General features: G+C 40.4%; 3 protein-coding genes and 1 non-coding gene across 7 annotated transcripts; 3 read left to right on the top strand and 1 right to left on the bottom strand.

Annotated features, from left to right (window-relative positions):
• The first annotated feature begins 194 nt into the window (after positions 1–194).
• LOC115670467 (nudix hydrolase 9) lies at positions 195–4464 on the top strand. Of its 2 annotated transcripts, none has more exons than XM_030591753.2 (9): positions 195–377; positions 521–595; positions 982–1038; positions 1538–1623; positions 2326–2384; positions 2732–2880; positions 3161–3304; positions 3502–3660; positions 4076–4464. In XM_030591753.2, exons 1-9 carry the CDS (start codon positions 267–269, stop codon positions 4172–4174), a joined length of 939 nt encoding a protein of 312 aa, XP_030447613.1. In that variant the 5' UTR covers positions 195–266; the 3' UTR covers positions 4175–4464. The 2 variants fall into 2 exon arrangements, with proteins under 2 accessions (XP_030447613.1, XP_056175827.1); XM_056319852.1 differs by having other exon boundaries at positions 311–377; positions 1530–1623.
• A 1359-nt stretch (positions 4465–5823) lies between these two features.
• On the top strand, positions 5824–15430 carry LOC115670463 (E3 UFM1-protein ligase 1 homolog). Of its 2 annotated transcripts, none has more exons than XM_056319988.1 (20): positions 5824–6196; positions 6677–6988; positions 7069–7335; positions 8048–8095; positions 9118–9183; positions 9286–9389; positions 10196–10289; positions 10371–10427; positions 11128–11572; positions 11666–11820; positions 11918–11983; positions 12068–12136; positions 12226–12318; positions 12426–12491; positions 12927–12973; positions 13063–13126; positions 13479–13556; positions 13640–13702; positions 14381–14473; positions 14680–15430. In XM_056319988.1, the coding sequence occupies exons 1-20, from the start codon at positions 6023–6025 to the stop codon at positions 14689–14691; spliced, it is 2373 nt and encodes a 790-aa protein (XP_056175963.1). In that variant the 5' UTR covers positions 5824–6022; the 3' UTR covers positions 14692–15430. The 2 variants fall into 2 exon arrangements, with proteins under 2 accessions (XP_056175963.1, XP_030447608.1); XM_030591748.2 differs by having other exon boundaries at positions 14657–15430.
• Positions 15431–16452: 1022 nt separating this feature from the next.
• LOC115670464 (probable NOT transcription complex subunit VIP2) lies at positions 16453–22770 on the bottom strand. Of its 2 annotated transcripts, none has more exons than XM_030591750.2 (14): positions 22707–22770; positions 21477–21623; positions 21022–21130; positions 20765–20943; positions 20264–20645; positions 19408–19620; positions 19202–19297; positions 18517–18605; positions 18221–18415; positions 17508–17945; positions 17347–17399; positions 17221–17262; positions 16915–17059; positions 16453–16805 (listed from the first exon to the last, which is right to left on the bottom strand). In XM_030591750.2, exons 2-14 carry the CDS (start codon positions 21492–21494, stop codon positions 16746–16748), a joined length of 2019 nt encoding a protein of 672 aa, XP_030447610.1. In that variant the 5' UTR covers positions 21495–21623; positions 22707–22770; the 3' UTR covers positions 16453–16745. The 2 variants fall into 2 exon arrangements, with proteins under 2 accessions (XP_030447610.1, XP_030447609.1); XM_030591749.2 differs by lacking the exon at positions 22707–22770 and adding an exon at positions 22508–22663.
• LOC115670576 (small nucleolar RNA snoR35) lies at positions 21022–21102 on the top strand. The gene has a single exon (XR_004004520.1). It is a non-coding gene; the product is annotated as a small nucleolar RNA snoR35 (small nucleolar RNA).
• Positions 22771–23521: the final 751 nt, after the last annotated feature.

Here is a 23521-nt window from a genome sequence, read left to right as displayed (position 1 = left end):
TGACATTTTCGGGGCGGGCTTAGGCAAGAACCTTTAGATCGAAAGCTCGGCCCGAAAATCTGCGCACAGCAATTGTAAGACGGGCCGGCTTCGGCAGAAACTTACGCCCGAATTAAGGCCCGGCCCATCTGAACCCGCCGGATCCACACCCAATCACGTGGAATATTAGCGCGCGGGACTCGTTAGTCCACGATGGCAAGCGATCAAAAAGGAGGCTCTTCCCCCTCATCGGAATATCCCGCCAAGAACTCGAGCCCCCGGCGTCGATGGATCCGCAGGCGACGGCGGCGGCGGGGCGCTCCGCGGCCGGAGACGGGGGTGCCTCCGCCCCTTACGAGCTCCTCCTCTCATGTCCTCTCGGCCTCTCTCCGTCGCAGGTGCCCCTTTTCCCCCTCGCTCTCTGCTTTTCCGCCGGTCGCGCCGAAACCGGCGCACCACCATCTGATTCGCCGCTCGAATGCACCGTCACATACGATCGCGTCTGTTTACAGTAACCGGGTTCGTGGTTTCTCTTTTTAAGGTTTCTGCCGAGTTCGATGGATCGCACGATAGGGTCCCGCACCCCGACATCGACTTGGAGAATTCCATTTCTGAGGTGAGATTTTTGTTGCGCTTTCGATGTTAGATCATCTTTCGCTGTGTCGCGAATAGCTTTGCCTTTGGGATCTCGGATGGCGTTGAAGTTTTGGTCTCATGGTTCTGGGCCTTCTGGCCATTGCTTTGAGTTGACATACTTGCCAGATTGGCGTGAGAAATTACAGGCAAATTGGACTCGATCAAACTTCACTTTCTATTACAGTACTTTGGGTAATTGCTTTGGCATTTGATTCCGTGATCCGTGGTCAAAGCAGTGACTGAGCTTTGATTGCTGCATGAAGCGGCTTATTGACTGGATTAGTGGGATATGTTCTAAGACGCCCCTTCCAATCTCCGTGAATCGGCTGTTTTTTTTTTTTTAATCACTTTGTCTCTCTTGTTCAGATATGGGACCAAAGAATTCAGAGAAATGCATCTCTGTACAATGGGACGAAGTTCAGGGTATGTCGATTCTTCTTTTATTCTCTGGGTGCCTTGAATACAAGAACTTGCAGTTAGCTGTGTGCTTGATCAACTGTGACAGTTGTTATTGTAGCACCATGATTTGAAAGCCTATGGTTTCTTGTGGTAATGCTCAATGAAGGAATAGGGTGGTGAAGTTCCAAATAAGCTACAGGCTTTGGCCGTGACAGCCAAATGGACTTTTGCGTTGAACTGGTGTCTCTGGATATTTGGGATCACATCACTCACTTTTGATCTTATACAATGGACTTTCTACGATATCCTTGTATTATTAGTTTCCATGTGCACCTCGATACCTAATGACATGAGAGGCGTGATCCCACTCTCTTGCTGACCCATTTCTTGGTGAAATCGCAGTTCAAATTGTTCAACAGCCAAAATCAGAAGAATCAATGTGAAACTTGCGAGGCTGTAGATGCGCATGCTTACTCATGCATACTAAGATGAACTGCGTTTTGAGCTAATTATAGATTCACAGTATGCAGGATTCATCACACATAAGGAAGGAAGTGGATCTGAGAAAATTTCTTGGGTATCACTCCACCTTGGCCTAACGGACTACAGGTCTGTCTCTCTCTTTACCTCAATGAGGAATGTTTTGATTTTCAAAGCATAGATTATACATAACACAAGAAAAACAGTGCAACGACGACTGCAAACTTTCCTTATTTGGTTGCTTAGCAAGTTAGTGTCCCTCGCTAACAAAATCCAATGGATAATTATTATTTGATCCATGTCATGAGCATAAGTAGTCCAATGGGAGCATTACATGAAATGTCAATCCATTGACAAACATTAATATAGAGAGAAAATAAAACCAGGTGATAGCTATTTAGAGGAGTAAGTTGGATCCTTATACTTGTTGTGCATGTGAAACTCAAAATCCCTTGAAGGATCAGTCAAGACTTACCGTTCCAATTTCTTATTCCACCAAGCACTCTGTTTTGAATAGGAATACTTTAAGGATTGCAGATACCTGGAACCAAGCTAATTCTTTCTAGCTTTAGAACCCTATTGTCTAACTGATGTACTAATTCTAAATTATGAATGGCATTACCTCACCTTCTTACTGCTTCTGATTCACTCAAGTCAAGATTACTATTCTGAACTTGCTTTAAGGAGAAACTTTGTTTTTTGCAATATTTTAGTCACCAATATTGGCAAACGTTGTTAATTTCACAGCATTTGGTTATAATGTGACCTTATGTTCTCATTAATGAATGTCTATGGTCTGCCGCTGTTATGATGCCATATACTTTGTTTCAGGACTTTTGTTGGGACAAACTTGAATCCTCTGTGGGAAAGGTTCCTGGTTCCATCAAAAGGTATCTTCCCTTCTTGTTGAAATCTTGAACTGTGCTCTCTCTCTCTCTCTCTCTCTCTCTCTCTCTCGCATGCGCACTTACATGGATGAACTGCTCTCACGGCTTGAAAACGTACTATTATTATTAATCTGCTAATGTTAGATGTAGTTAGGTTGTTTTGCTTCTGAGAAGAAAATTAAGTGGAGACAAGCATGCAATAGTTTTTAATGATTCATTTTCTGTAATTAGATGGTTAGGCATTACAAGACATAGCCTACAGAGGTTCAGATGTCTTGGGGTTGCTTGCATCTTCTTCAGTCCCCATTGATGTTCATACTGTCTCTATGCTGTTTGTTGCCTTTGTACAGAGGACACCATTTGCTGTCAACACACCTCCAGTCCGTTAGGCAATGGTGCAATTGTGGAGACATTAGACAAGAAAATACTGGTACTGCGAAGAAGCAATAATGTTGGGGAATTTCCTGGTCACTTTGTATTCCCAGGAGGCCATCCAGAGGTACTAAACACAAGATTATAAGAGCTTTTTGGCTTTTCCCAACCCAAAAATGGAAATAAATTAGCACAGTACTATTTGTTTCGAATAGTAGAACGTGTGTTGGATGGTTAATGCTGCAAGAGAAAAATTGGCAACACCATCATGACAGCATTCCATACTGTCACTTGACCAGATCTATTTAAAAATTACATGCAGTAATGTATTTTGTCTTTTAGCTTCTGCTGGAATTTGGGTTTTCTAGGCCCTTATGGTTATTCACTCCTTTTTTTCTTGATTACAGCCCCAAGAAATTGGAATAGAGTCCCATCAGCCCGGCAACAGTTTGAGGGAGTCTGAGCTGCTCAACAAGAGAGTTTCTGAAGAGATGTTTGACAGCATTGTCCGAGAAGTGATTGAAGAAATTGGAGTACCTGGCTCATCCCTCGTGAGTTGGTTTCAAGTTTGAGTATAACCAAATCGTCTGTGTTTTACTTGCTTCCTGAGCATATGGTCTGTGCTTCAATTTAGTCAACTCGCTATGAAATTATTCACAGACCGTGTAGACTAAAAATGGCATTGCAGGCTAGGCAGACCTACCTAGCTTGATGCACTACTTATGTTGACAACTTGACATTCATGCAGGGCAATCCACTTTTCATTGGTATATCTCGTCGGGAGATGAATGTTAGACCAGCTGCCTTTTACTTCATGACATGCACTCTTCACTCGGATGAAATTCAAAAATGCTATTCTAGTGCACAAGATGGCTTTGAATCAACTCAACTTTATGCAGTGACACTGGTGAGTCCAAACTAGTGTTTTATTTGAGTTGCCACAGTAATCCTTGACGTGTAACATGCAAATTTCGCCTATTTGTCATGAATTACATTTAAGCATGAGCAAAATTATTCAGTCAAGGAAAAAAGCATGAGAAAATATAGATGTTGTATAGACCAGCTTATACAACGGAGTTGTATCTTTAGTGTTGGAGCCCGTAGGAATTGACATTGGTGGTTCTTATGTAACCTATGAAGTAACCTCTGGACATTTAAATCATGATGTTGGATAGTTGGTCCAGAATCAACTTTCAAAAGAAGCTATAGTTCTTACGCGTTACTTCTAAGCCAAGTGTTGAAAGCATGATTAGAAAATCCGCATGCCTTTTCAGCCCTTCTACTTCGATCTAATCTGTTATCTATTCTTCTTCTGCTGTCAGATTGATTTGGAGAACTTGACTTCTAAAATGCCTGGCTGCCATCAAGGTGGCTTTGCTCTCTATAAATTGATGTTGGAAGCTGCGAAGGATGCGAGATGAAAGCTCTGGACTTGGACTTGGAGGAAAATCGTCGATGCATCGACAACGAGAATTCCCATAACTTCCCTCCTGCGATTGATATGTTATTCTTTTGCTTAAAAATCTAGAATCACATACGTACTTAATGCCATCGAAATGGTGAGACCCACACGGGCTTCGTGACCATGCGATCGAATGGCCGGGTCATGATCTGCCAAACATAAATGTAAAACTGTCACTTTGTTAATTCGATTATAACCCTCACAGAGGATAAATATTCAATATGTAGGAACCACAAAGTTCTGATTCAACATTCTGTCACCTTCCCTGTAACAATCTGCATAGATCATTTGGCCTGTGTCTGTTCTGACTCCATTATCCTGTCAACAAAGGTTAATCTCCTAATGCTGTTTCCGAATGATCATCGGACCTCCATCTCAAATTTTTTAATGCAGTTTTCTGTTGTCGTTTACACTGACCGGTAATTTTTATTACAGTACTAGCTTGTAAAAAAATGGGTCAGTAGAAAAAGCTCCCTATATGGAATTTAGCTGGGGGGGACATCTTCCATGAAAGGCAGGCAGTTGAATTTGATTCCGTACAGAGGCATATTGGTTTCCAGGAAGAATTACCTACCATACGAGCATTGATTGTTTTTTGTAGAACGTCCTGAATAATGAATGCGTGCTACTAAAAAAAGCATTTTTTTTTTGTCTTCTTAATCACGACATACTTATTCCAAATGAATTTTATTATTTTAAAAAATAAATTTAAACCGGTATCCCGAAACTAAATTTACTGTTTGTGAGCATTTCGGTCAATATTTCGTTAAAATGCGTGAGGGACGATTACAAGATGAATTTAAATGTGGAAATCGAGAAGAGACCTAAAAAGAAATTGATTGTTGAAGATATTAACGGAGTGGTGAAATTCCAAATTCAAGAATTTACTGGAAAGCATAAAATTGGACAGTCCCGTTTGGTTCAGCTGTCTCGAAAGCCTCTTCCCAAAATGCTAAACCGTTTGGTTCAGTTTTTTGAGTCCGGAAAGCCGAAAGCTAGTATTTGGAATGCTGAAGACTATTTTTCCCTTCTCAAATTGCCCTACTCAAATTTAAATATTCCGATTTTGCCCCTGTTACTGTTCATCTTCTTCACCACGAGGGTGGTCGGTGAAGGGCCGGTGAGGGCGGATCTGGCCGGCGAAGGGCCGGCGAGGTCGCTCAACCCAGGCGAGGTCGCCCGACCCAAGCGACGATCGCCTGGTGTTGGGCGACCGCCTAGGTGTCGTCGCCTGGGTTGCAACCCAGGCCAACGTCGTCTGAGGTCGAGTGACCCAGGCGACGGCGCCTGGGCGGTCGTCCGACCCCAGGCGGCCATCGCCTGGGTCAGGCGACCTCGCCGGCCCTTCGCCGGCCAGATTCGCTCTCGTCGGCCCTTCGCCGGCCACCTTCACGGTGAAGAAGATAAAAAGTAATATGGACAAAATCGAAATATTAAAAATAAAAATTATCAAAGCTCTTTGCAAAAAAAAATTTATCAAATATTACTTAGACCAAAGTAACTTTATAAATTCTTTTTACCAAATATCACTTATATTTTTTCAAGTGACTTTCACCTAAAAATATTTCCGTGATAGCATTCGAAAGGCGGAACCAAACGGCCCGTAATCCTCTCTTCAGAGGCTTCGATGATTCATCGGTTTGGTAACTGACGCGATCGCACTCGGGACGGCAGCAGAGCGGGAAGCTCCGACGAGGGCGTGTGGTTTCGGGGTCTCGAGGAGAGGGATTTCGCGATCGGAAACCCTGCGCCGTCGTCGTCTTCGCCGGGAAGGAACAGCGCTTCGATCCCCTGCAGAAAAGAAGCCATGGACGACGAGCTGCTGGAGTTGCAGAGGCAATTCGAGTTCGCTCAGCAGGCCAAATCCAGCGTCCGTCTCTCCGACCGCAACGTCGTCGAGTTGGTCCAGAAGCTCCAGGAGCTCCACATCATCGACTTCGATCTCCTCCACACCGTTTCCGGCAAGGAATACATCACTCCCGTACGCCCCTCTCTCTCTTTCCCAATTGATATCGAGTCTGGTTTGCCTCTCGAGAGAAGACGAAAAGGGAACGCCTCGTTCGATCGTTCTACAGTTTTTGGGGTGATTTGTGATGGAGACGATTCGTGAATTCATAGCAGCTAACTCGTGTACTTTAAGAATGGCGCAAGCCTGTTGCAGTGTCCCCCCAAATTTTCCACCAAGTTAGGGCGAACTCGAATTAGGGCTTGCGTCGTGTTTTGCGTTTCTCGAGTGCAGGTTTTTTTCTTTCCTTGTTTTTGTCGAGGACCCGTAGAATAGGAAATTTGGCTTGGTTGAGTTTACTAATGGTCAATCTTGCGCTTGTAGAGTTGAGAAACCAGTAAAAATTATGCTGTGTGCAAATATTTTTTGTGGTGTCCTTTTAATTCTGATCGTTCTTCCATCTCAAATATTGTTTAAATGCTAGAGAATTTTCCGAATTTTATGTTATCTTTATAGGATCAACTGAGGCATGAAATGCTGTCGGAGGTACAAAAATCGGGGCGTGTTTCTCTAATTGACCTTGCCGACACTACCGGGGTTGATTTGTACCATGTCGAGAAGCAAGCTCAAGTCATGGTGGCTGGTAATCCAGGCCTGACGTTTATTCAGGGGGAAATCATATCGCAACATTACTGGGACTCCGTAGCTGAAGAGATCAATGAGCGGCTTCAAGAATGTAGTCAGATAGCTTTAGCAGAGCTGGCCACGCAATTACATGTTGGCTCGGAGTTATTGACATCAGTGTTGGAGCCTCGACTTGGGAGCATGGTATTATGATTTTCCAAGTCTCACAGACGTAGCATGACGAGAGTGTACCCTATCGACAATTACTTTGCCCTTGTTTTTAGGTGAAAGGAAGGCTTGAAGGTGGGCAGTTGTATACTCCGGCATATGTTGCTAGAGTCAGTGCTATGGTTCGTGGTGCTGCGAGAGGTATTTCTGTCCCTACAAATCTGTCTGCATTGTGGAGTTCTCTACAGCAACTCCTGCAGGAAATGGATGGAGCTACTGGGGTGTCCGTTGAGGCATCATTCTTCCAATCCCTATTCAACGAGCTATTGAAGGGAGGAGAGATTCTGGGTTCACTCCGTGCAGGAGTGTATTGGACTCCAACTGTATGTGATTTGCCTAACTCATTCTTTCCTTCGAAAGACTATAGGATTGTCCAATAGGACTAATGAGATTCTAAAACATCCATTATAGTAGCATCGTTGTGTGTGGCTGCCAAAATTTGTCCCTAGTGGAATTGTCGTCAATAACTTCAACTGTTTTTTTTTTTTGGTAAGGGCTTCAACTGTTTTTTTTTTTTGTTAAGGACTTCAACTGTTTTTTTTTTTGCTCTTTTCCTCAAGAATTGTCAATTTCATATTAAATCGGGTGCATCTGCTGTTTTCACTATAGGGGCGAAAATGTTTAGTTTCTGATTTATGCAAGGGGAACTGGAAGATTGATTGGCAAGTAGTGTCGACCTTGAGTGTAAGAGGCACAAGGGATCAATAATAGTGCTTTTATACATTGTAGCGTACTATTTTCTTCAAACGACTTGCGTTTTAAGCAGCACTATATTGCTTACGGAGAAAATTGTTACCTTCAAGTTCCATGATGAGAATGTACTTAGATAATATTTGTTTGTGTTCTGCTATATCGTTAGAAATGGCTGGAGGGTAAAAATGTTGTGGTTGTCCAAGATATACGTAGTCAAAGTGTAGGTGCAGGTTCATTTTGTGTGCTCTCGCAAATATATGTTTTTCCAAATGAAAAAGTATCGTTTTTATTTATTATGATCTCCACTTTGTCTCTTTCACTTACCATGTCAATATGCTACAGGTCTTTGCCATTGCTCAGAAGGAATGTGTTGATTCTTTTTTCTCGCAGGTTTGTGGTTTTATGCTCCCACTCCTCCTCCTCCTCCTCCTCTCTCTCTCTCTCTCTCTCTCTCTCTCTCTCTCTCTCGGTTTAGTCGCGCAGTACAGTGTTCTTGGCCTGGTGAAAAGGAAGATGCTACTTAGGATAGTTAGGAGGGTCAATAAAATCAACTATAGGATCAAATTGAAGATTTATTGGCATGATTTCAAAGGCATCACTCCAAGACCTTTGTTTGTGTAGTACAAATCATGCTGATTTGTAGGAATAAGCAGGATGTTTAGAACCGAATCGCTCTATACGCACTCACTGCCTCCTGCAGACTATTTTATTGAGATGAGATGTGGTTCTCTAGCAAGAGCGAGAAATTTTGATTTAATTACCTTTGAACAGCTATTACAAGCTGAAAGCCTAAAACATAAATTATAAAACCAATTGTTTCTTTAACAGAAAATTATGAAATTTTTACTGGTTAATGGTTTATCTTACTAGGTTTCGCCAAAGTAGGGGCAATATTAGCACTATATCTCCATAAATTAGACAAAACTATGGGTAAATTTAATTGACAGCCACTAAACTTTAGTGATTTTTCAATCAGGTTGCTGAATTTCGGTTGGAATCACTCATTGCACTTATTTTCAATTATTTGCAATTGGTGCACTTTGACTGGAATCCGACCAATCTTGTAGCAAGATGCTAACGCTGTGCCCACGTGGCAATGACGGTAGCATCCACGTGTCTGGCACTTCGGCATTTTGTGGGGAAATTGGCCAGATTTTGGTTAAAGCGAATCAATTTGCAAATATTTGAAAATTTAGTTAGTTTGGAGATCGAAGTCATAGTTCAATGACAGTAATTGCAAAATCTACTAAATTTCAATAACCACAGGTGGAATTTATCCCAAAAGTATGGTAGTAGAACTGGCATATGACGTATGTACTTAACCTTTTGGGTTTTGAGGTGCTGGCTCTTAATTTTCCTGTTTTATCGAGTTTCCTGGAGTGCTTAGTTTACTGTTTGTTTCTGTGTGGCAGAATTCCTTCGTCATATATGAAACGCTTAGCAGACTAGGGATATCGCAACCTGTTCAATTCTTACAGGTATTTTTGGCTGTATAATTAATATTGATAAATAGCTCATTCTGCATCTATTTGCTTATTTGTTTGTTCTCTAATCAGATTTTGGCCATTTACTTTAATTAGTCCAGGTATCCTCATGGATTCCCGTTGGCAAATGCTTTTGTGCACCCCTCCTTGACAGAAATGGTGGATGCTGCTATTGAAGATGCTGTTGAACGTTCTAGCTGGTAATGGCTACAGAAGATTCTCAATATATATAATGCACTCGTATATGTTTCTCATCAGTAGGGAGCATTATTGACTAAATTCTTTTGTGTGTGTACTCATTTGAATATCCCATGACATTGTTTCTTGGACGATAATGGTGAATGCCTTCACGGGCTACCTTTTTTTTTTGGTCGGACCTTCATAAGCTACTTGCACTTTTGAATTTTTTTGAAATCTTTGCAATAGGAATTTCGTAAAGCTCTCCAAGTGTCTTTGTTAATATTTTCTCCTATTTAGATATTGAATGAGTCTTCAAATGTGATGTGAGCTTATTTTATTTTTTGATGATCTGTGATAAATTTGTCTCATGATTTTGGGTACTGGGAGAGCGTATTGGTTTTTCTGATTTGGACGTTATGTTCACATTGAAATTCGTTTAGTCTCCTCCCTTTAGTCTGTACAGTAGGGTTCATGTGTTAATGAGTACATCTTAAACGTTATAAACTCATAGTCACCTGTTTTTGAATGCTTTTGTTTAGTTCTTTTTAGTCTTCTTCACCTGGAGATCAAGTTTCATGTTTTCTGAATGATTTTACCTTAGTATATATAACTCTGATATCATAAGTTCTGTATCAGTTTTCCTGGGGACAAAGACACTGCAACAGGCATTATTGCTGTATTTTCATTTATTGTACATTGCACTAGTTCTAATGAAATTTGTACACATTACAATGCAAGAATTATATGGTCATTTAGTTGATTATTTTTATCACGATATTGTAAAGACTTTCCCGTTGCCCGTGTTTGATATTGCTTGTTCATGCAGGATTGACTCACTCTCTGTATTACCTGCGTCCTTTGGTTCTCAAGATGCATCCGAGATTTTATCACATTGTCCATCTGTTCAGTCTGCTCTCAAGGTAACAGTTTGTCACATCTGTTTATGATACCTAAAGATTTAATAAGTTGTTTGATAATTATAAATGAAATGATTTCTGCAGTCTAATAAAGCTCTAATCCTTGGGGAGTCCTTTGTCTTTGGCAATGCCTTTATCAAGGTAAGTCTTTCTGTAATTAGTGTTCCTTCATATCACAAACGATTTTCCTTAGGAATCTAAACAGAGGGCCTATTCACTCTGTTCTATTTTTAAAATAGGTGCTCGATATGTCTATCTTAGCTATGAAAGTGTTTTCCGGCGCTTGATACCTCGTCATCTCCTCTTACATGGGAACGATGAACCGAGTTGCTTGATAGAGGTTGATGGATGTTCTAGATGTCCAATGTTTCTATTCCCTGAAAGTATCTTGCATTTTTATGGCTTTAAGTTTTCTCTATGGGTTTTCTTTCTCGGCCACAATTTGGGTAGTCTGGGTGGCCAAAAGCCAATATTTCCAAATCACACTAGAAAGATGCAGTCTGTCTTTGACACTGTATATGACAGTTTGTATTGAGGTTTATTTTCCTTTAATAATTTGAATGATTGTTTTCACTTCTCTTCTGGGTTTTTACATTTAATTTACATGTCTTCCATTCTTGTACGTTACCTCGCTTACCAGTTACCATGTAGCTCCAAATTTTTTCGTTTCTCATTTTTAGCTAATTAGTTGCCAAATGAAGGATTTAGAACTTTTTTCCCTTTCTGTTCATACAATTTACTTGATAGGTTTTGAGTTCCTTTTAGTACTAGGGACATGCCCAATTGTTTGAGCTAGTCATGTTCCAAGTGATTACTCACTAACATTTTATAATTATGGTAGGATGTATATGATCGCCTGGAGAAAGAGATGATTGTAGCTAATCTCTCAGGATCTGCTAGTGTTAATCTTTCTGATGATCGATATTCAGCCAAGGATGCTAAAGGAGCGCATGATTCTGGCTTTTCCTCCGAGTTAAATGAAACTTCTAGTGAGAGTACGTTTATTAAACATGCTGTGGATAAAGGGGGGAGGAAAAAGAAGGGAAAATCTGCTGGAAATGCTAAATCTGGTGCATCTGAGAGTGGTCCAGACAATCAGGATTTTGTGCCGGCAAAATCTAAGAAAAACCAGAAGAAGAGCAAAGATGTGTCTTCTGTGCATACGTCAGAAGTGAAATCAAGCACTAAGAAAGATGCCAAATCCCAAGAAGAAAACCAGGGTATTCCTTCAGAAGAATGGATGGTGCAAATGATTACTACATTGTTTCCTGATTTTGAAGAGCAAGGTGGGATGATTTATAATACAGTGTTTTAATTCTGAATATAGTACATGATGGACATGGTCTGATTTTGACGTAACCGGTCATTAATTTTGGCAGGTGTTGATGATCCATCTAGTATAATTACGTCTCTAGCCAACCACTTGAGACCTATGCTAATAAATTCTTGGAAGGAAAAAAGAAAGGCAGTGTTTACAGAAAATGCAGAGAGAATGAAACGGTTGCTTGATGATTTGCAAAAGAAAATAGATGAAGTGAGCAAGATGATTTGCTTCTTTGGTCTTGTTTGCCCTATACCATGGCTATATTCGGCTAAATGAGTTATCTTTTCTCGTATATTTCCATTTGCAGGCTTTGTTAAATATACAGCTATATGAAAAGGCGTTAGATTTGTTTGAAGATGATTCATCCACTTCAGTATGTCTCTTTATCTATTATTAATTAAAATAGGAAGCTGTTTCTGATTAAATATATTAAAGGGCAGTTTCATGTGTTTTGCAGGTGGTTTTGCACAGGCATCTCTTGAGAACAACAGCTGCTTCTATTGTAGATACACTATTTGTTGATCTGGTAGCTGTTTATTTGCTGCTTCATAATTCTGTTTATTGCATGAAATATGACTTATATGAAGGAGTATGTGATAGATTCGTGATTTGCAGGATGCTTACAACAAATTAAAGACTGGAGCTGAAACAGAAAATCCTGAGAACTCACAATGTGTCTCGCTTAGTTCTGTAGAAAGAACTGCTCTTGTATGTCAATTAAATCCCTTGATCTACCTTTTCATAAACTGAGCAATGATAATTTTTGGATGGGGTATTGACAGTTGAGTCTTAACTACACCTTTCTTCTGGTGTAGGCAAAGACATTCCCTGGAAGCCTTTCAAAGAAGGCTCTTGCAGTGGTTGACGCTTTGGAGGGAAAGGTCTGTGTTTGAATTTAGTTAAATAATGTTTTGGTTTTGATGTTTGATAATAAACTAAGGAGACTTCCCTCCAGATAAATATTGTGCGTGAATTGTCTAATTTCAGGTCCTTGTCGTTGAACTCGGTTAGGTACTTTTCAGTAATTTTTGTTCTGCTTATTGGCAGATATACCTTTCGACTATTTTCATTTTTCAATGTTGTAGCTATCCTTTCTCAGTTGTTTCGGTTTTCCTTTTGTTGACAGACATCATAGTTGAATAGTTTTCATTCAGAAACAGATTGAGATCTGCAGAAATTTTGTGGATGTTGCGGTGGTTTTTTTAACAGATAGATCTCATTTTGTGATATTGTGGGCAATGGAATTTGCATGTTATATAGTAACTCTTGTCACTTTGTGTATATGCTTAAATGACTATAAAAATTACCAATGACAGAGGGTGGAAACTTTCATGACTGCACTGACAGATTTTGCAGAGGAGAGGTATTTATGATGTTTGTTATTTGTACTTCTTTAGTATGGGTTAGCATAAAACTCTGTATTTACTATTCCTAGCTGAATGCTTTTTTCAGTGGATTGGTAGTGAAAAAGCTTGACAAGAAACTGGAAAGGGCACTTCTCCATTCTTACCGCAAGGTAAGCCTGCTTCATGCCTTTACTTAATGTCAGATATAAGAACATTATTTTGTAAGTGATTGTTATTGTTCACGACATTTTTGTCATCTTTATCTACTGATATTTTGATAATACTGGTTTGTTATCTCACATTCGGTCTTTGCTATTGACTGTAAAGTTTACAATCTCGAACCTTCTAATGGTCATCCTATAATCCTCAAGCATTCTTGCAATTGGAGCACTGTTGTCTACAAATAGTCTTGAGTTTTGCTGTTTTTCTTACATGCAAATGAAGAAGCCAAGAGAAAATCATTTTATTTGGCCTTTGCACTTGATACTCTAGTTGCATATTAAGTTCAGAGTGTCAATGCAGGATTTGACCTCTCAAGTGTCGATGGAAGAGGATCCTATCTCTCTGCTGCCAAAAGTAGTGTCGCTGCTGTATGTTCAGGTCAGTAGTAGCCATTGCTTGTCTCTGTATTTTGTCTGGTTCACTTTGTTTGTTTTGGTAATTAAAACATCCCCATCGTGTAGGTTCATAGTAAGGCTCTTCAAGCTCCTGGGAGGGCCATTTCTATTGCCATTACCAGATTGAAGGTATTGTATCTGTGGGATACTGCTTGTGAAACCAAAAACTCCTTTATGTAAATCTGTCCAGCAAGAAAGTTGTCTTGCTACTAGAATCATTTTTTTAAAAGATTTTGTTGGCATGTAGGTCTTGTTATTGCATTGGATAACCTAGGAAGTGTGAGAACGTAATACCATTTAGATTGCAGTTCTGTTTTTCATTGTTAAATCCAAGCAAATTACTAAGACAATAATGTCCTGATGTTTCAGAACAATGAATTTATGAGATGGGTAGCCAATATCATGAAGCGTGATCTCCATTGTGATCTTGGCTTTGTTCATTTGACAAACCAACCTTTTTTTTAATGCAAAGATATCGTGTGGTTTTGGTGGGTGTGGGGGTTGCAAGTTCTGATTGCGTTAAAATTAGCCATTTAAAATGCTCCAACTTCCGCCACCTAAGCACTAAATGCGATTTTTGTGATCCTAGCAGTTGCTTACACCTAAAATTGGCAGAACTCAAGTGAAAATAAGCTTGGTATGTTGAGAATTGCCTCATTAAATTGGTGGAGCGTTGATGCTTGTAAATCTGGTGGACTGATTTGTTCTTATAGGTCTAGAAACTCTCCTCGTTTAGCAACTATTCGCACTTTTTGTTGATATTTTCTGCTCTGTTAGTTTTGTTACCTTCGTATGTCTTTTTGTCAGGATAAGCTACAGGAATCAGCTTACAAGATTTTGACAGAATACCAAGCGGCTACGGTCACCCTCCTGTCACTGATTTCTGCCTCCACCGGTGATGTAAGCAAAAAATCCGTGTTAGATAATATACATAACATATATGGTATCATTGAAGTTTGTGTCTTTGTTCACAATTGGTCTGAACCTTTCATTTACCGTTTTGGCTGCGTTTTTCGAAAATTTCCTTGAAAAGATTACCTTCATGGATCTGTTGTTTATTGTTCTCTCTCTCCTCTTCCTCAGGAAGAGGATTGCACATCTGACAGAATTTCCAGTAAGAGGGAGCTTCTGGAGAGCCTAATGCCAGCACTGAAGAACCTAGTGCTCAGCAAGCCTCAATCTTGAGAATAGCCAGAATTGTGCCGTCGTATGATATATATCACACTCAGCTCATTTAGTCTATTGACTTGTAGAGTTTATGTTACGGCAATTCTTTAGACAATCAAATGATCTTACGACGCAGGCAACCACGTTGGTAATGGGGGAGTTATCTTGTGCAGGGGAGAGAGAGAGAGAGATCCAATGTGGAAATTCATGTGTGATCTGAGGGGAGCAAAAGGAGGTCCTAGAATAATATGAAACTATTTAATTTATTCTTGGATCATTATCTGTGATTTCTTTCTTCTTCATCAATCAGGGCGGAAGATGGAACGCCCGACTTCCTTTTGGAGCAGAACTGCCCTTGCTATATTGATGATCAAGAATCGAACTGTGTCATTTGATTATCTGGCTGGCCACTGTATAAGGCCTTGCTTGGGCATGGGCTTGCATCGTGCTTTGGGCCTCACGGCTCATCAGTTGACAGGCCGATCCTTATCCCTTTCGAACGGTGCAACACCAGTTGGGCTACTAATAAGTGGATCAGATAGATTTGTTAAAATGGATCATAAACTCAGTTCTTAACTCATATTTAATGAGCTAAATTGTTATATGAATTAATTATGTTAAGTAAATGGGATGTGTCATAAATAAGTTTACTATGGGTGTTAAATGGATTTATAATTTATTTATATTCAATTCTCATTTATAACTCTTTTTTCTCTTATTTATTTGGTCTTAGGCTTATTCACCCTGTGCTTTTATTTTAATTTGGGTACGAGTTTTTCTAGCAATGTGAATCGGGTCAAGTACGGGTTACCAGATTTGTATTACATAAAATTGTGTCAAAACGGGTTAAATGGGTCAATTTGAACCGAATCATTTTCGATTCGACCCGACCTGCCCATTTGACAGATGCAATCAGTGGCCCAAAGGCTATCTTAGGACTACTGTTCATGGGCGCAAAGGCCCAAAAATTCATTGAGGCAAAAATGGCCAAATGGTCTTTTGGGAATCTAAAATTAAAACAAAGGCCAACACGAATGGGGTGGGCCGACCAGACACCGCCCACGGAATTGGAGCTGGACCTGCCAGGAAGCGGCTCCGATTGGGCTACTAAAGGCCAGAAATGATCTTTAAGCCCAAAACTGTTTAAAGGGCCAAAGAGTGCTGGACCTACAATAGGACCTTCGTTCTAAAAATTGAAGATATGTAGGCTGGGCCAGCCCGTCACGACCCAGACTGGACGGGCCACAACTGGCCGGGATACGGGCCTGGACGGGCCTGGACCAGCCCGCACGAGACTAATCGAGCGTACCAGATAAGATTACAAACTAATCAAGATTTTCACAATAACAAATTGCTTCACATTCAGATTGATTTCTAATCAGTTTTTTCGGTCAGAACCTAACCACCATACTTTTGTTGAAGGGTTTTCCATGCCATATCGTGTTACCTACAGAACAAACAGGTCAACTGATCACCCCTCCAATCAAAAATCAGTTTTAGTAGGGAGGTACATCGGCCTTTTTTCTCGGCCCCAAGCATGACGTAAGAAAGAAAATCTAAGATTAGGATGCAGACTAAATATATTTTCAGCCTCTTTGACAAGAAACAAAACTGAATTTCAGGGACGCGAGATCTGAACCCTAAGTAAGTCCTTCCACAAAGCGAGACCCATGCAAAACACCACAAGATGTCCGAATATGAATGAGGAAAAATAACAAAACGGGTGATCACATAAAAGCGGTGGGATGACAATACTAAGCTCTCTAAAAACAAAGCAAGGGTGCAATAGCTGCTCATGATACTCGAAACAAGGCATCACTTTCATCGCATCCACCCAGTCAGTAGATGAATAAAAGAGCGAAAACCTTCCACTGCCCATTACCAAATTTGAGAAAAAAATCGCCAGCCTCTTGCACAAGAACTGCGAATGCAAGGACTAAATGTATGTTCAGACAAAAAAAAGAACATTGAGGACTTGCTTTACATCAGTTGTTTTCATGACTGGTTAGTGCTGGGGTAGGGCCGGTCTCTTTTCCAGCATCTCGAAGTAAAGCACCATATTATCCTGCAAAGGAGTTTACATCTTGAGCTTTGGAAGTGGCCCAGGTGAACAATGATAAATGCAGATCATATAGAAGAGAGAAAAGTTTGAAAGAGGTATTGAGCAACCCAACCTTGCGAATTATCTCAAATGTGTTCGGATCGAAACAGTGATAAGATCCTCTCTCATACAATTGTGTCTTCACGAGTGGTTCCATGTTAGGGGCCCTCAAAAACCACACCCGGTGCTCTTTGTGATAAACCCAACCTCTGTTGTAACTGCCAAAAAAATGTTTCCAATTCTCTTAGAACCCTAAACTCAAGAGACTTTCTAACTTACAATGATAAGATATGGAGGGACCAAGTGCACATAAAAGCACAAAACATAGTTTCTTTTCTTGGCAAGAAGGAAAAAACATCCCTCGAGTGAAAGAGCATACAGTTCGTTTGCAGCATATAATTGGGCTTCATCTTTGGGCATGCTGCAGAAGACCCAAAAAATTGCGTGTTAGTGAATCATGAGTAACGCAATTTGCAGGAGCACTAAATGAATCTACAGTGAGCACCTGTAAAATATGTAAAATAATGTCTCCACAGAGAACTTCGCAAAATAACCTTGCTGCAACCAACCATAACATATTACTTACAGATTGATAAGTGCAGCCATAAAAGCTGATACACTGAAAATGGGAACAAAATTGGAGGAACTAAAAGAAGATAGGCTTACATGTAAAGTTGGTGGCTGTTTAGAATAATAACATTGTGGAACACTAAACTCTGGGTCACCCTTTGCTGGCTCATCGGACCATGGGGAACCAAAAGTCTTGTGAAGATCCTCAGAAGAATTTAAATTTAGCCCAAGTGTAGTCAAGTCGATGCCAAGGGCGAGAGATGCCAGATCAGGATCACTTGTCCTTATAACACTAAGCAAGCCAAGCAACCCATAGGGATCAGGAGTAGATTGTGATGTTTGTATAGGTCTCATACCCTGCTCCCTAAACGACTGATTAACTGCAGACATCTGCTGCAAGCGAAATTGAGATTGGTTCTGCTGCTGCTGATATTGCTGGATAAGCTGGTCATAAGAACCCATTCCAGATATAGTACTTTGTGAATTTAGAGGTCTAAGCCCAACACCAGGAGGAGGTCCGCTTGTTTGAAAACCCTATCAAAACAAAATGTCCTTGTCAAAGACAACAATCGCTAGGACAAGCTAACTAAGCAAAAACAAGACAATGTTAAAAGGGATCGCATCTCCCATAACACGCGAGCGATACATTTCAGTTCCAATCATTAAGAAAGAATTTGAAATCTTTTCTTCCACGGAAAAAGATGTCCCATCTGCCAGTCTGTATCCAACCCCCTACCCCCTGTATCCAACATGAAAGAGAATCTTTCCAAATCTTTTAATTAAATTGACGCATAGCAAAATTACCAAACCTGAGAGTGATATGTTGAATGGGAAGATGGAAATATATCTGATCCTTGCAAGTGTAGAAGATCCTGACTGTTCCCTGGTGAAAAGGAAACCCCACCACCAGTGACTGAGGGAACAGGTTGCTGTTGTTGCTGCTGCTGCTGAGGCCGATGAGATGAGTATGCTCCCCCCAAATTAAATCCAGCAGACCTTCCCATCTGCAAATGAATGTATTGTCATCAATCTCACAGCAGACTTGTGTGCAACTAAAGCAACTAGTAAAAGGGAAAGAAAATTCTCCCAAGACATTAAGACTGACCGAGAAATGCTGGGATTGCATCATTGACATAGCATTGTCATGAAGTTGCTCCTTCTGGTGCAAATCAATAGAATAATCTGAATTACCACCTGTAAAAAATCTAACAGTGTGATCAGTAGTAATTGAGGAACATAATTACATGCAGGATGCAGGGATGCAATGCATAATACATTCCACAATCATAAAATCAACCAAGTAGAGCCTCGGAGGATATGATTTTTTTCTTATTGCAAAGATATGGTGAGCAACAAATATCACGAAAAATCATTTTGAGAAGTTGCAGGGTTATGAAAAAATTACTGTCACCGTCAGCAGACACATCCAACATGTGTGCACTGCATCAGCTAAAATTATATAGCATATTAATCCATTGGAATTGGTAAAACATGCTAGATATATCATAAGTTGGACTTAATTCCACAGGAAGCACAACATTTTGTAATTTAAACATGTTGAAACAACAGCCCACCCTAACAAATCCCTTTGATTAATACCCAACCATGCATAGTGGCATTAAAAGGACAAAACACTCATTCACAGAGAATGATGAGCAAGAGAACACGAATTCAACTAATCAGATCTGAAAATGTTGAGCAAAAGAACCATATGAAGAAATGAACCAAACACTCTTAGGGAGGGAATGAAAAATTATAATAAAAAGACCTACACAGCTGAGATTATTTACCTTTAAATCCTGGTAAGGCTGGAAAATCCTCGTTCTGGATGCTGAATTCTTGATTCTGTTGAACAATCGGGCTAAGATTTTGTTTCCGAAGAGAACCTAAAATTTCAGCATTTATCATAATTCTATCATCTTCTAAAAAAAAATATTAACTACAACATAGAAAGTAAGAGTTATCATCAACTAAAGATTCAAATGTTCCTATTTACCTATTTGCCCTTGAGGCCCTCCAGCAGAACTAGGACGACTGGTCAGCTGAGGAAAATCTAAGTTTATGTCAAATGGGGTACTGTCACTTGAGTTCAACTCATTCAACATTCCCATAGAGCTAAGATTATTCACTTGTTGCACATGACTTTGTGAAAGAGGATTTGCTGCTGAAGGATAAGAATTGCTTAACATTGAAAACACCTGAGGAGATCCTGAAAACAAAAATGTGACATAAAGCAGCCCAGAGTTCAGTTCATCAGCACATCAATCTTCCCATTACTTTTCTTAATTCCTAATTGAATACATACACTATAGATTGGCAATAAGAGCCAGACTTAAAGTCCGAAAATTATAAGATGTGCAAGGGGTCACATCTATCAAGTTAAACAAAAATACTCGGTCTTGATTCTATTTTTTTCTGACATGACAAAAAAACCCTTCTGACAAGAGCAGACCATAATGCTAATCCATCTGTGTAAGTGAATGATCCAACATTACCAGAAAAGGTCACTTGGAAACTGAATATAGTATCCTCTAGTGTTAACCGACTGAAAGTGTCCACATTGCACTGGTGGACAACTACAATCAGTATCCAGAGGGGCAATGAAGCATTCTAGATAACAACAGACAGATACAAAATTGACAAACCGTGCAAACAGGATTAATTGTTCAGAGAAAGGAAACCCACTTCATGTAACATCAATAGTAAAAAAGATTTAGTTCAAGAGGAAAAGAAAGAAACATTAGCAATCAAGTCTAATAGGGGCGATTTCAAGACATGTTTACTGCTTATCCCTTTGAGGTGAGCTAATTAGAAATAAAAATAAAATCAAAATAACCAGCAAGACCACGTACCCTGGGAAAGTACACCGCCCAATAATCTATTCTGGCCCTGCACACCCAAATTTCCAGATCCAGCATTAGAACTCAAATTAAGACGAGAAGCAAGACCAGACACAGATACTCCTCCAGCAGCATTTAAATTCTTCCCAATACTGCCACCTCCAACCATGTTACCAATAGAGCTTGAAATGCGAGAACTTGCATTTCCCAAAATTGGGGACACCCCCAATCCGGGAACGGCATTCCGATTTCCAATTGTCGCAGACGTGGGCAGGATACCTGGGATGGAGCCTCCAATTCCATTTGCATTACTACTAAATCCGGGATTTCCTACAACGTTGAGACCCCCTCTGCTTGTGACTCCTGAATGTCCATGAGAACTTCCATGAGATAGCTGCAAATTGCATTGAGACAGTGATCATTTAGCAGTTGACAGCTCGCACAGCGGTCAAATTCAGAACCAACAATTGTTCATCACATCAAACTTCAACATCATGCAAACCCTTAGAGTACCTGAGAAAGTGCGACAGGAAGATTATTTGTGGCAAATCGGCCACCAGAAAGGTTTCCGGCTGGTTGTTGGACGCCGCCTGATGGTAGATTATTAATTGTGGAGCTTCTCGATGGAATTGTGCCTGACATATTGGGAACATTAAAGCCCCCATGCATGTTATGCAACCCTTGAATAGCTCCTGAAACACATTTAGCCTCAAGATCATGAGAAGTTCAAGTAGTATTGATGAAAGCAACGTTTAAGCATATTTACCCACCGGTATGATGAAAAACGGGTGAAACAGCACCAGACTGACCAGAGAAGGATGTTGCAAAAGATCGTCCAGTGCTGTCTGGGAGATTTGACGTTGAGTTGTTAAGAGACGACTGCAACCACAAGGGAGGTAATTGTTTTAAATACTGATTGACTCACTAAACCATACAAATTAATATAAGCAGGAAGTTCCGGTCCTTAATCTGGCATAAGAAACGCAACATATATGTGAATGAAGTTCACCAAATAAATAAAAAAACACACAAAGAATCCAGCATGGGATAACTCGTATAGCAGAGCTTATGATTATGCTTTATAACTTCATAAATTCTCTTAATACTTTAATATTTTCAAAATTTCCTGACTGAGCAGCTAGAGACCATTGATTCATTATGTTCATAAAATCATGGCACTTACAAGCTCAACTAAAAAAAATAGGGATCAAGGTTAGTGTAGTACATTTATCAACCCGGACATTGCATATGTGTCAAAAGTATCAGTGAAAAATCATTCCTTGCAGAAAAGCAGCCGTTCCTTCTCTTGACAGTCAATAGAGAGAACTACACGGATTTAACAAGCTTTTCTCCAGTTTATTCAATCTATAGCCTGAAAAGGACACATAACAGTGAGAAATTACTCAAAATTCAAACCAAGTACACAGATACACAACATATTCCATAATACTCACTCAGCAGCCATAGTGTAAACTGGGATATAGATATACAGGTTTTTATTGTCCATGATTAAGAAGAGACCCTCCTCTACTAATTATTTGTCCTCCATCCATATCCATTCCGTTTAAGTAAGCCAACATTTGACTACTACGGTATCATGTCAAAAGCTTAAATTGCAGAGGCATTCAATGATTTTTCTTTCTAATTCACAGCACACATTCTAATTCTTCCAGAACAATAGGCGGAAAAGAGAACGAAGACTGATAAGGTCAGAGATAGAACAGAAAATTCATTGTAAATGGCAAGCTACCAAAAACAAGATATACTACACAAGTAAACAGAAAAAGATTTCTCGAAATCCCACACAGAAAGGCAATTGCTTGCCAAAATGAACCCTAAATGCTTATAACTGCACAGCATGCTTTCCGCGAAAAGCAAAACCTCATTGGCTGCAAAGCCACCGGAGTAGAAGTAAACATCTATTTGACTGCCCTATATCCCACGGGCGTGACTCTTCGTTAGCTTTACTCCCTAAATTTACTCTGAAAGGACCTGGCTACACCCGGAACAACACAACACATCTCAGTCCAATCTCTTCAATTCAACTCCACCACTAGTTCTATCGACGATGCTCCTAATTCCATCAAAAACTCGTCTTGAATTTCGCAAACAAATCAGCTCCTCCGCATTACCACTGCCGTGCCTCGTGAACATTGGCAACCGCAGCCAAAAAAAAATAAAAGGAGAAAAAAATCACAGACTCCATTTCGCATCGTTTCCCCACCAGTCAACAACGACTCGACTAAATCCGCTTACGAAGCGCAGAGATCAATCCGCCGCCGAAACCGACTCCACTCTCCGGGAAAACTACTCAAACCCGACCGGCAGAGCGCGGAGGAGCGGATTCGACCGGACGGCGGCGAATCTGAACTCGGGGACGACCGAAGCAAGCACCGGGGAACCCTCCGGCGGCGAGCAGAGCGCGCGCCGACTGGGACGCGCCGAGAGAGTATACCTTCGAGAGCGAGAGGGAGCGGCGGAGAGGAGGAGGAGGGAGCGATCGGAGGAGGAGGAGGAGGGAGCGATCGATCGGAGGAGGAGGGCAGCCGGAGGCGGGGTTTGGACGACGGAGGCGAGCGGTGGTTTTTGCCTGCGCCCTAAATCGGATTGCGAAGCGGAAGGAGAGAGAGGGGAAAATGGAGACGCGGAAGTGAGCGAGACAGAGACGGGGCTTCGTCATTTTTATTTTTATGTTTTATTTTTCTCGTCTCCCCTTTAGTCTCTGCGTTTTTACCGAAACGAAGGGACGGGGGAGGAGGCTGCGTTTTGATGCCCCAAAACGGGTCAAACCTTGTTTTATTTGACTCTTATTTGATTCTCGAATTAAATAATAATAATCTATCTATATATGCTTGGACCATGTAAAAGTGTATTGGGAAGTAAAGAAATATATTTATTTGACTTTCTTTTTCAAAAGTTCGGAAATCTTGAGTTTTTTTTTATCTGTAAATCCAAAATAAGACAGGTAGGGTTTTCGAAATATGTTTAGGAAGTTCATAAAACAAAGGAAAGAAGAAATTTATGATAAGATAATTTTGGGTTTTTAATTATCTTTATTGTCTCGTGTAAAAAAAATATAATTTCTTTTTAATATTTTGATGATTCAAATTTTTCGTAATAATTGCTCATTACGCACAAGATTATGGTTCGAATCTTTTACTATCGCATGACTTCGCTTATGCCTTTTAATTGTTTGCAATGTCATGGCTTCCTTTCTGTCTATCAATTTATACTATATAGAAAGCCAACTTTCAAATTCGGTTTCCACCT

Source organism: Syzygium oleosum, unplaced genomic scaffold (assembly GCF_021117445.2).
Source record: "Syzygium oleosum isolate NSW1041296 unplaced genomic scaffold, Sole_v2.1 Sole_v2.19, whole genome shotgun sequence".
Lineage (NCBI taxonomy): Eukaryota > Viridiplantae > Streptophyta > Magnoliopsida > Myrtales > Myrtaceae > Syzygium > Syzygium oleosum.
This window is presented reverse-complemented; position numbering and strand designations above follow the sequence as displayed.